The following is a 12,209-nucleotide window of genomic DNA, read 5'->3' as shown; positions in this document are numbered from 1 at the left end:
TTGATTGTCACCGAAACTCTCGAAGCCTTCACATTCAGACGCTGGGCTCAGGTGGAAAGCCGCCAGGGAGTATTCACCCCAAACCCCTCCTGTTTCCTTTCGCTCCAGTCTCTAGGAGGGCAGGCACCCCTTTCCTGCCTCCTTTTTGTCTCACGGTTTTGGCACGGACCTTGCCTTGCCTTTCTCTGCCTTGGAAAAACTGGATCGGTTTCTGAGGCCACTCGGGGACTGTCGAATCCGTCCTCCACCTCGCTGGCCGTCCAGCCCCAGGTGAGCGCGCGTCACGCCTCGCGTTCTGTAGCGCGTCCTTATCCAGGAGGGTCCTGTGCCTCTGCGAGCAGCTGTGCACTTCCCACGCTGCGCCCAGGACTCTCAAAACAACGAAGCCAAATCCAGCCAAACAGACATGGAATAGGCGAGCCTTTTTAACTCTTGTGCGTTCACCGCCGGCCACTTCGCCTCTTCCTGGTCACGGGGAGGACCAAGCTGCATCCCGAGAAGGTGGAAGAGACGTTTCTTTTCCTTCTGCAGCCCAACGTTTGGACCACCTTTCCTCTAACCCAGACGGCCTCGGGAACCCGCGGAACCGACAGGGGGCGACAAACTGTAAGCTTTCCCGGAGACTCGCTGTGATCAGACTGCCGTGAGTGCTGCGTGGTTCCTGCACCAGCTGGCTGCTGGAGACATGGGGAGTGGGAGGAAGGTGGGATGTGAAATAAGGGCCAGCGGGCTCTGACATCCCAGAGGGCCCCCAGACGCAGTTTCCTAATCGTCTACCCCAGGCCCTACGGCCTTCGTGGAGGGAAATGGGGAGTTGGTGCCGTCTGGACTGCACCTCCTTGCCAGGGCCCAGCACTCTACTGGCAGATGTGGGGTAATGTTCCCTGAAAACAGCTGGGGCGAACAAACCCTCAGAGAAGTAGCACCGGCTTTATAATCTCTTTTCTGAGCCTTTCTGTCAACTCCTCGCCTAAAAGGGAAAGAAATAGCTTTAGCTGTTTCACCTAATATTGGGGATGCACTAGGTTATGCATACTGCGGTTCCCAGATCCAGGAATCAACCTTTTTGACCTTCCAGGCCTGACTTGAGATTCGGGAAACGAAAGTCTAGATCAGGAGCAAATAGGGTCTAAACAGTCTGGACAGAACTGAACAGGGCGCCTCGCACTGTTCGCAGCCTCAGAGAGCCCCACAGCCAGGGCATACTCAATCTACTCTGTGTCTTTGCAGAACCCCTGGCTCCGGTTTGCCTACCGTATTTCAAACTATCCCTTTAACCTGTCCTTACCCCCACCCTGTGCGGTTGTATACCATCTTACTCTTCTCAAAAGTACTCGACCCTTTGCCAGTGCACAGACAGTCCTCTTCTGGGTCCCTGTGACTTCCCTGAGGTTGCACTACGTTCTCTGTGATGTGGCAGGGGAGAATCCTCACCTGTTTTGAACTTGGGTTTTCTTTCCAAGGATAATTCGTGCCTGTGGCCCGGGCCACAGCCCAGCCGGGCCGCGTACCCTCCCTCCAAAGAGCACAGGATTTATAGTTCAGGCCCTCCTAATTGACACATTCGGGCAGGTTAATTTGGAGCCGGTGACACTCTCTGATCTCTCAGGGGAGGGAAAGGGGTCTGGGCTCGGTTGCTGTTGCTCCCTGGCTGCGCTGATCGGGAGCCACTGCGCCTCCTGCGGCATCACCGGGCAGCTATCTTCTAGCTCCCAAGTGTAAGACTCTGGGGCAGGGGAGACCGGAATTCTTCCCGTCTCCTGAGGAGAGTTGGGAGCACAGAGTTGTCCTGAGAACTGAGGCTCTTCCCAGGCTCCCTCCTTGGGCCCTCTTCCTGTTCCAGTACGTTCAGCCTAAAGACCCTGGCGCTTACTGGCTCCAAGCTGGCAACTCCCTTGTCTGTTTAGGGCAACACCAGGAGCTCTCTCCCTCCACCTGCTCTCTCTCTTGGACTACACCGCATAGCTCACTCTGCTACTACCACAGTTAGCGACACAGGCTGAGAAAGTCCAGAACTGGGCGTTGATGCAACATAGAAATAGAGGAGAGGGCTGACGGTTCCTACCAAGGCTAAAGAGTTCAGGGCTGAGCACTGACCCCCCCTCCCCTTAAACGGAGGGAAAAGGACCATTGAGAGGTTTAATAAAGACCCTCTGGAAACCAAGGATGCTGTGTGAAAGGTAAGGCCAGGCAGTTCAGGTGTGGAAGAATTCCGGGTTCCGGGCCTGGATGAAAGGAACTGTGTTTCTGGCGTAGAGCTAGAGCTACATTTTGCGACCTTCCGACTGTGGGTCTGGGGTCGCCAGGATGCCCCTGGGGTGGGGGCAGCAGATGAAAATCCCTTTCAGACCTTCGTCCTGTGTCACTTCAGAGTGGAATGAGTTCAGGTGGATGGCCTGCTCGCAGGGAGACAGAATCTAGAATGGGCACCTCTCACCACTGAAATAACACCACTATCCCAAGGGAGGGGGGCAGCTATTAAACATGGTAAAGATTTCCTGAAAGCAGGGTTGGAGTGTGGGAAATGGGACATGGCAAATGCCTTGGGCCAGTCACGTTGAACTGCTCATTGGGATGGGGCACTGACACTACACATTGGCCATCTTGCCTTGATCAACTTTAATCCTGTTAATATCTTAGCAGTAATGGTGGTGGAGGTGGTAGTAAAACTAAAACCCAAACTAGTACTAGTACTAAAAAATATTCATCTATTCGAAGTGACTACCTCATCTTTATCAAAACAGGAGAGGTAAAAGTCTTGGAGGGCAGCAGAGCGAGTAGATGGTCTCAGGATCAGCTAGGGTTAGGACTTTGTGTGTGTGGGGGGGAAGGCCGAGGTGGGGGGAGGTGGGGGACGGAGATGGGGGTTGAGGATGGGTTCCGGAGGAGGGCCGAAAGGGGAGGACTTGGGGGAGGGGGTAAAGTTTCACCGAGGGGAGGAGGGTGCTGGGGTGCGATGACGGGAACCAATGAGCTGCCAACTCGCGCGTCTCTTGCACGACTGCCGAGATTGACGTGGAGGACGCGTAAAATTGATCCTTGCACGCTGCTGCCTCCGGATCAGACGAATTTTTCTTAATCGGATGAAGTTCACCCTGGGTCTGGGGTCGCAGGCGTGGAGAGTGTCTTGGGAGCGAGCGGCGGAGGCCGCGGCTGCCGCTGGGGCGGCAGCGGACTCCGGAGCGGGAGTCAGCGAGCTTGGTGGCGGCGCACAGCGCGTTTCCAGCCCGCGGCCGGGTTGCCGCGACTCTCGGCTCGCGCTCGCCTTCCCTCTATGCCTCTCCCGCGGCGGCGGCGCCCGAGCTCTCCCGGACTGCGCCGGGCCCAGCCCCGGCCGCCCAGGCTCCAGGCAGCTGGCTGGCCCGCGCGCCATGGGTAAGGGGCTGGAGGCAGGCAGGGTGCGGGTGGGCGGACGAGGCGGGTTGTGTTCCGGCGTTTCCCTTTCCTCTCGCCTGTTTTCCCTTGGGAGAACCGGTCCTGGATTATGGACGAGCCGCGTTTTCCCCAAGTTCTCAGCCTTCTGGGCGAGGTGGGGGCAGTTCAGCGCGTCGCGGGTTGGGAAATCCCAAGTGAGACGCGTCGAAAGGACACGGAGCGTTGTAACGCTCCGCGCCCTCCTCCCGGGTCCCCACGACGGCCCTCTCTCCCGAAGGCATACCCAGGCTGTTTGCTGGCGTATTCTAGATTTCCGCGGGGCACTTTCTGAGGCGCGCCTTGTTGCGGAGCCTAGCCCGATACAACCACCCTTGGCTAACCCGCTGGTTGTTTCTCGTTCTCTCGCTCACCGTCCTCGGACGCGTCCGCAGAGCAGACCTACGGCGAGGTGAACCAGCTGGGCGGCGTATTCGTCAACGGCCGCCCCCTGCCCAACGCCATCCGCTTGCGCATCGTGGAGCTGGCGCAGCTGGGCATCCGACCCTGTGACATCAGCCGGCAGCTTCGGGTATCCCATGGGTGTGTGAGTAAGATCCTGGCGCGCTACAACGAGACAGGTTCCATCCTGCCAGGGGCCATTGGAGGCAGCAAACCCCGCGTCACCACCCCCAACGTGGTTAAGCACATCCGGGACTACAAGCAAGGGGACCCTGGCATCTTTGCCTGGGAGATTCGCGATCGGCTGCTGGCCGACGGCGTCTGCGACAAGTACAATGTGCCCTCCGTGAGCTCCATCAGCCGCATCCTGCGCAATAAGATTGGTAGCTTGGCTCAGGCCGGGTCCTACGAGGCGAGCAAGCAGCCTCAGCCACAGCCGGCGCTGCCCTACAACCACATCTATCAGTACCCCTACCCCAGCGCCGTGTCGCCCACCGGCGCCAAAATGGGCAGCCACCACGGGGTCCCGGCCACAACAGGCCACGTCAGCATTCCCCGTTCATGGCCCTCGGCGCACTCGGTCAGCAACATCCTGGGCATCCGTACGTTTATGGAGCAAACAGGTCAGTTGTGGAGGCCTTCTGTAACCTTCTTGGAAGGGGCAGAATTAGAGATTGGGGGGTGGACATGAGGGCGAGGGGTCGCCCTCCTTGGACCGGTTTGGCACAGGGGAAGGCTAGGGCTGGCCAGGGAGGCCGAGGGTCACCAGCCTTATGAGGGAGCCCTCAGACATCTTGAACATTTTATGACAAATACGGAAAATATTTCCCAAATGGAAGAGCAATCTCCGACCACAAATTCAGAGGCCTGAAATTGCGTTTTTTCATTCTTGCAAAAAATATGCAAACCCCTATCCCAGATCTAGTCCAGACAAAACTCAGTTAATTCTTCAACTTTTTCTTAAGGGTCTTTTGGTATTCCTCAGTTTCCCAAAAGGTTCTGCCTCTCCCAGGCCCAAAGGCTCTTTTGGGTAAAAGGCAAAGGGGCCACATGGCCTGACCTATCTAGTGACCTACATCTCAGGTAGGCCTGGCGTCATTGCAGGTTCTGGAACTGGGATCTCCATTGATGGCACCCCAAGGCCGCAGCCATCTTCGTCTTCTGGGCGGAAGCTCACAGGATTTGCCCTTTGCCTGTAATTAAAACTCAGAAAACTGTGGTCATATCTCTCAGGGGAGAGACGGGGTAGACTAGGGAGAGATGATTGGGGAGGCCTTGGTGCAGAGCTTGGGAAGATGATGTGTGGGCCAGACTGAGTGCTCTGTTTCTTCTAACTGTCCTCTGCCCCTAGAAGCCAGGCAAGGGATGGCACACTCTTATGTGAACAGGCTGAGGAGAATGGTAAGAAGAAAAACTCTCTGTAGCCCAAGAGAGGAGGGGATAGGGGCAGCGGAGAGAAATTGAAAGCTTAGCCCCTGTGGCAGTGGGGAGTGCTGCTGAGGCTGCACACAAGGTTTGTTTCTTTTGGTGGCTCAAACCCAGCCTGGGCCACTGGCTGGGGCAAAGCTTCTCCTGGAGCATTCTGTGGGCAGTTAACTAAGACATGGCTTTACCAGGTCTGCGCTCAGTTCTGGAGCTTTCTTTGGGTTTCTCGCATGTGCACACACATGTGAAAGAAGTAGACACATGCCGGGGATGCATGTTGGTCACTGGGTTGATGCCTCTTTTGGGAGATCCCGGATGTCTCCTGAGGTACTTTGGAGTAGAACTGTCTCCCAGTTTTCCAGACACTTGCTGAGACTTTGAGAAACCCATATAATTCTCACGAGCCTGCTTTGGATTTGAACTTGAACCTTACTGGGTGCTGCCTCTGGATAGCCTGCGGAAAGGCGCCATGGCTGAGTAAGCTCCTTTCTCAGAGGCCACCTCCCCCCAGACATTTCTTTTTCGGAAAGCTGGTCGCGGGCTTTGAGGAGCAAAAGCAATCTTTGCCCCGCTAGGAGTAAAAGCGAAATCTTGCCCTCTGTTGGCTCTTCACCGTGGCTCGCTCTCACTCTTGCTCTCGAAGCGTTTGGTGCCTCGGGTATTTGCAGGACCCTCGGCTGCACTCTGGGAAATGAACTAAGTGCTTGTAGGCACTTATATAAAGAACTGGCCAAGTGCCGCGCTTATGCCTAGCACAGATTTGGATGTCCCTACTAATCAGGTCCTGTGTCCCCTCAGGGACCTTAGCTGGGAACGAAGGTGCCACCTACTCCCCGAAGATGGAAGACTGGGCCAGCGTGAACCGCACGGCCTTCCCTGCCACCCCAGCAGTAAATGGGCTCGAGAAACCTGCATTAGAGGCGGACATTAAATACACTCAGGTAACCAAGGGTCAGGGGAAAGAGATGCCCTTAATTAGATGAGCAGAAGAATGGGGGTGGGGAGGGGAGTTAGGGGAAAAAGAAACAGAAAACTCCCCCAGGCCAGGGGCCTCACGATTTCTGGCAACCAGGCCACCCAGCGCCTACGCAGCATTTTCTCTTATTTTCTCAAGGACAATACTTTGTGTGTGTTTAGCGGGCGGTGAGGTTGGTTTTAGAGGGGATTGAGTTGCCTTTTGCCAAGATGCTTCTGCCATAAAAGCTTGAACCTATAGCACAGATGGTTGAGGACTCTTTACATTCCGGTTGGTGAATACCATGATCCCCTTCACCTCTTATTATTAATAACAATTTGAGTGAAAATCACTTTGCCAGAATCATTGCTAGGAAAATTAGAGGCCATACTTTGCATGGAGATTATTGAGGGGACAGAGCAGGAAAGAAGGATCTCCCGCCTCAGTAACTCCTTATGCTGGAGAAGACGGAGAGATTGCCTGCTGATGGTCTGTCCCTCTTCATTTTCACAGTCGGCCTCCAGTCTTTCTGCAGTGGGTGGCTTCCTCCCGGCATGCGCCTACCCGACCTCCAACCAGCACGGCGTGTACAGCACTCCGGCGGGGGGCTACCTCGCTCCGGGTCCACCGTGGCCTCCGGCGCAGGCCCCCCAGCTGGCGCCCTCTGGAGCCAGCGTCACCGTGCACGGCGGGGAGCTCTCCGTGGCATCGATGACGATCAAGCATCCCAGCCGAGAAGGTGAGGTGCATGGGTGGGAAAGCAGAGCCAGTTAGGAAGGGTTCAAAGGGTGGGTGGGGTGGTGTAATCATGGGAAAAGGTAGCGAGAGAGGTTTGGTACTCAGCATAAATCTCTCCTTCCTCCAGGTTAACCTTGTAGCTTTCTGGAGCAAATTGATTTCTAACAGGTGTATGCCCTAATGCTGTGTAACTAGAAAGGCAGGCAGAGGTTGAGGCCTAGGACTACCCCCCTCCACCTGTAGGGAGAGAAGAAAGAGGGTCAGGTCTGGATTTAGTTCTTGTGCCCTTGGCCAAGTAATTGCTTCTTTCTGTGTCTCATTTCTCCATCCATAGAAGGGTCTAGAAGCATCATTCAGGCTCATCTTTCTCTGGCCTGAGAAACTTCACCTTTTGTGGTGGACCTGCTCTGGTACCTGGACCTGAACCTGATTCTTCCAGGCACTGCCCATCGGTTTCATTCCTGGTTCCTTTTTTTTTTGTTTGTTTTAAATAAACAAAACCAGAAACAATAACAACAACAAAAACAAAAAACCTGGACTCTCATTCTTGGGAAAAGAGCATTTCATTCGTGTGTCCCTGTTTAGACTCTGAACTCTGTATGGTTTGGAGTACTTTCTGTGGCTGGGAGTTCTCTCTCCTCCTCCCCCTCCTCCATAATAAGCCAGACTAACAGATTTAAGGTATTTAGTTGTTGGTCTGGTTTTCTTATAAATTTGGGAAAGCTCATCTGCCCTTGAGTCTTCATTTTCCTCACATTGAATGGCACTTGCATTCATGACCCTTTTACCATTATATTCACTTCTTTGCTAAGGTGAAAGGAGTAGCAGAATTTGCTAATTTCAAAGAACCTGCCTACAGTGGGTTCTGACCACCAGAAATATGCAACTTCAACTACCCTGAGAAAGGAAGGAGCCACCTAAGGGGGTTCCAGCATCAGCAGTGAGGGAGACAGAAGAGAAACCTTGGGGTCAACCGGGGGCAGAGGGGTGTTACAGAAGGATCTTTACCAGTCAGATCCACTTTGTACCTACAAGCGTGGAAGTGGCGGGGGAGGCAGGCAAAAAGCTTTATTCCCAAGGAGACACAGTAGCCTGACTTGAATGTGTGTGAGAGAGCGAGACAGAGAGGCACAGAGACAGAAAAAGAGATTATTTAAGCTGCCATCAATAAGTCAAGTAAATCAATAAAAAACAAAAATATATTTTATTTTCACTATTCCTAAAGCACAAACATGGAATACAAATTACAAAAATTGACACTTAGAACTCTTTCATGCTTTAAACTAAATTAAAAAAATACAATAATAACAGTTGATCATTTATGAGAAAATCGAAGTAAAGGAAATTTAAAAAAATTAAGAATTAGAACTCCTCTAAAACTTTACAATTAAGGAACAATAAGGGGTCTAAGGTGAGTGCTTTGCTCAGTCTTTCCTGACTTGGCCCCAAATCTACCTGCTTTCTAGACAACTGATGTCATCTTTGAATAAGAAATTGAAATGGAGTTTACCTTGTTATACAAATCATTTAACTAAGCAGGTTCATTTGAATTAGAAAAGTGTATGCACAAATTTAAAAGATTTCTCCCAGGGCTGATCTCCAGGAGAAAGGAGATTTAGAAAAGGACTGCTTTTTCAGAGCAATGTAGTCCTTTGCTAACAGAGCCACTTTGTTCTGGGGCATTTCAAGCTTAACACTAGAAACAAATTATGACCCACAGGTAACAATCCAAAGGTAAAACACAGTTCTGAATTCTAAACTAATTTGAGTTAATAGGGGTGGGGATTTATTCATTTTCTTTAGAAGACACTTAAAGAAATACAAAGCCATTGAATGGCACTTGCATTCATGACCCTTTTACCATTATATTCACTTCTTAGTATGAAACAAATCACTAATTTTCAAAGTTCATAGCAATAATTAGCTACATTACTTATATGAAATTAATAACTTAATTCCCTGATCCTCACAGTTTTTTAAAGATGTAGGTTAAAGATCATCAAATAAATGAGGCCTGTCATTAAACAATGATTTCTCAAAATGTACACAAGCGTTTGTCTTTGAACAAGGAACACAAAAATAATAAGAGTTACATATCTATTTGGGTTAAGAATTTTTATTCTTACTGGCAGAAAAGCTGACTTCAAAGACCTTCCACACCTCCAACTGGCCTTTGAAAAAAATTACAAAGCAAAGTAACCCTAATCACTACCTTTTCCCCCACCTAATGATTGCTTTAAAATTATATTTAAACAATGCCATGGGACAATTACTATATTTAATTGTTCAGTTAATAAAAATAGTAGGAATAGCATTTATTGAATTATTTTTTCAATAGGAAAAAATTTCTTTACTGAAAGCAATTTAATATCATGAATGTTCAGTAAAAACAAATATTTTTGATCCTCTAGTCCATATATCCTCCAAAGCAGGTGCAAATGAATTTAAAGGTTACCTTAAGAATAGTTTAATCAAATGCCAAAATAAGCATCACAATTTATGAATTTATTCCTGGTAAAGAGTAATGCCTATGGGTTCCCTATTAGGTAGGCAAGAAAGTATAATTTATATTACCCATCTGTGAAAGCAAACTTTAATTCTTGGGAACCTAAGGAACAGGAAAGTTCCAGTTTATCTACACATTGATAGGTCTGATTTCCTGGGAATCTCAATTCCTATCCAAATGTCTTTTCATTGACAAGGCAGGACCATTTCCTCCCTAACCCCACAGGTGATAGACATCACCAGATGTTCCCTTAAGACAACTAGTATTTACAGCATGTTTTCAGAAGACTTCAAAACCTCAAAATCCTTCCTAGTGGAGGTCTGAAAAGACTAAAGATTTGGAAATCAAAACTATAAGGAATTGCATAGGTTTAAAGAAAATTTTGTTTATGTTTGCTACAGATAATTCTCATCTTCCTTCCAGTTATCTTTACTCAGGATTAATTCTTGAAAAATCGATCCTAAAAGCAAACTTTGCCAGAGAGCACTAGGGCGCAGGCGTTTTCCTGAGCACCCAGCCTCTGGCAACGAGGATCTCATTTGACCCAGACCTGGGATACTCCTCCCCAGACCTCCCGCCTTCGTCCACCCTCACCCTCCGCGCCCCCCAGCCCCCATGATCCCAGTGGCCCTGAAATTGCTGTCCTAATATTTTAAAAACGCGTGTCCTGCTATTAAGTTAAAGCTCTTGCAAAGAGTCCAATGCCCTGGGGCCCCAGCCTCTGATCCACTCTCATTGTCCTGGATCATGTGGTGGGAGAGGAAGGTAGGAGGGACCCTATGGGGAGGAACTGGCATTGACAGAGCTAAAAACGCAGCAACATGATTTGCCCTGCAGAAGGAGTGGAATCTATCTCTGGGCTCCAGGGTGTTATTCTTCGTGATTTTTCTCACTTGTCTCTCAGGCAACTGGCCGTAGGCTCAGAAACCTCCTCAACTATTTTCTAAACAGATCCTCACCTTGAACTATGTGTACAGAGTGGAAAGAAGAGGTCTGAAAACTTCGTTGGCTGAGTGGCCACAGGTGTTTAGAAAAGAGAGCTGAGAGGTGGTGTCGGGGTGTGGGGTGAGACGAGGGAGGTGAAGCAGGAGAGCCGAGGAGTCACTCTGCATAGGAAAGGTCTTTAGACCCCTTCAAAACCCCCGAGAAACCAGATGTGCCTGCTTGCCTCTGTGCGTGTGTGTACGTGCGTCCCTCGGGCAGAGCTGTACAGCCCAGCTCCTCACAATCGTGGTAGGTTGCCCCTGGGGTAGGGGCAGCTGCAGGGAAAAAAAATTCCAGAATTCCCTTTACCCCAAAATGAGGTGCTCCGAGCGCCCTCTTCAAAGGAGGACTTGGTGGGGGGGGGGGGGATAAAGTTGAAAATAGGAGCCTTTAAGTATAAACAAATTTGTGCCGCCTAGTACAGGAGAAGCTGAGAGGCTAGGGATCGGGAAGGAAAAACAGAGGTTGCGCAATGGTGGTGTCACTTTTTTGGCTTCCAGTAGCAAAACTTGGGCCCCTATCCAAACCCCAAATAAGAGAGCACTGCACAGAATGCCACCTGATTTGGCAAACCTACTGTCACTTAATTTCGTGTCCCCTAGGCCCCAGGATGTGCTGTGCCCAAAGTGGTGAGAGAATCTGGATTCTCGGGCCGCGGAGGAAAACGAAGTCGGCAGCCCCCTTAAGGAGCAGCCACTTCCTGTATGGAAAGATCCTAGCTGCCCAGAGACCTCCACAAGGGGGGCCTCTGGTGACCTGCGCCGACTCGATTTCCTCCTGCCTACAGAGAGCGCCTCAATCCGCTTTGAGGAACAGCGGACCTGATGCACAGGCAGCCAGCTCTTCGGGCTTGTGCAGGCCGGCTGGGGTCTGGAGTGGGTGGGTGGGGTTGGGTGGAGTGGTGTGCTAATCTTAATTCCTTGCTCCCTTCCAGAGAGGCCTCGGATCTGAGAGCTTCCCAGCCAGGGAGTGCACGGAGCGGCAGCGCAGCACCTCCCTGCACCCACCGCCTTCTTTGTTAAACTCATTGCAAAGAGAATTGTACTGGGTCAGCGGTTTGGGAGTATCTGCAAAATGGCCTTGGGAAGGGAGCCACTTGCTATGGTTGCCCTCGCAAGTGATTCCCTTAGGGGAGGAGGAAGAGTGGGCACCGACCGACGCTAGGGGCTGTTTGAGAGAGCAGGACTCTGCTCCCTCCTTCCAAATCTCTGGCGTGTATAGCGCGTGCCACTTGTTCACCCCGATCCTCGCCTTGCCGTCTTGGTTTGTGGGCGTCCTCGGCGCCCGATCTCTGGCTCTGAGCAGCGCCATGCAGTGACCTGACGCCCCTGTGCTTCCTCCCGCAGTGGCCGACCGGAAGCCGCCCAGCCCCGGCGGCAAGGGCCCGGACAGCATCAGTAGCTTACATGGACTGCCCGTCCCAGTATCGACCTCGTAGGGGTACCAGTGCCCGGAGCCCGAGCCAGGAGGAGGAACCGGAGCAGCCTGCAGCCAAGAAGCGCAACTCAGCTCTGCGGCCCTGCGGCGCCTCGGGACCGATGGACACGCCGCCAGGGGCGTGCCGGGAGCAGCCCGCCAGGGCACGCCCTGTCAGCCCTAGGCCTCGTTCTGTTCCCTGGCCGTGCGGCCACACTTCAGTCATGGGTCAGGATTTTCACGCTTTTCTGAACTTTGGTTTTCGACTGTTGCATCCATGCCGTGACATTTGCTTCTACGTGGCCTCCTTTGACCATTTTTTTTTTTTCCTCTGTCTCCCAGGATTGTCCGGAACTCTTCCTCCCTCCCTCT

The 12,209-nt window shown here is 51.7% G+C and overlaps 1 protein-coding gene across 1 annotated transcript; it reads left to right on the top strand.

The window, feature by feature from the left end:
* The first annotated feature begins 3,083 nt into the window (after positions 1–3,083).
* PAX1 (paired box 1) lies at positions 3,084–11,859 on the top strand. Its single transcript, XM_054572894.1, has 5 exons — positions 3,084–3,375; positions 3,807–4,436; positions 6,037–6,179; positions 6,707–6,932; positions 11,768–11,859. The coding sequence occupies exons 1-5, from the start codon at positions 3,084–3,086 to the stop codon at positions 11,857–11,859; spliced, it is 1,383 nt and encodes a 460-aa protein (XP_054428869.1).
* The last annotated feature ends 350 nt before the right edge of the window (positions 11,860–12,209 follow it).

The sequence above is a fragment of the Pteronotus mesoamericanus genome, unplaced genomic scaffold (assembly GCF_021234165.1).
Source record: "Pteronotus mesoamericanus isolate MK-2021 breed Mesoamerican mustached bat unplaced genomic scaffold, CSHL_Meso_final contig_245, whole genome shotgun sequence".
In the NCBI taxonomy this organism is placed as follows: Eukaryota; Metazoa; Chordata; class Mammalia; order Chiroptera; family Mormoopidae; genus Pteronotus; species Pteronotus mesoamericanus.
Note: the sequence above shows the minus strand (reverse complement) of the source record. Positions and strands in the feature narration are given on the sequence as shown.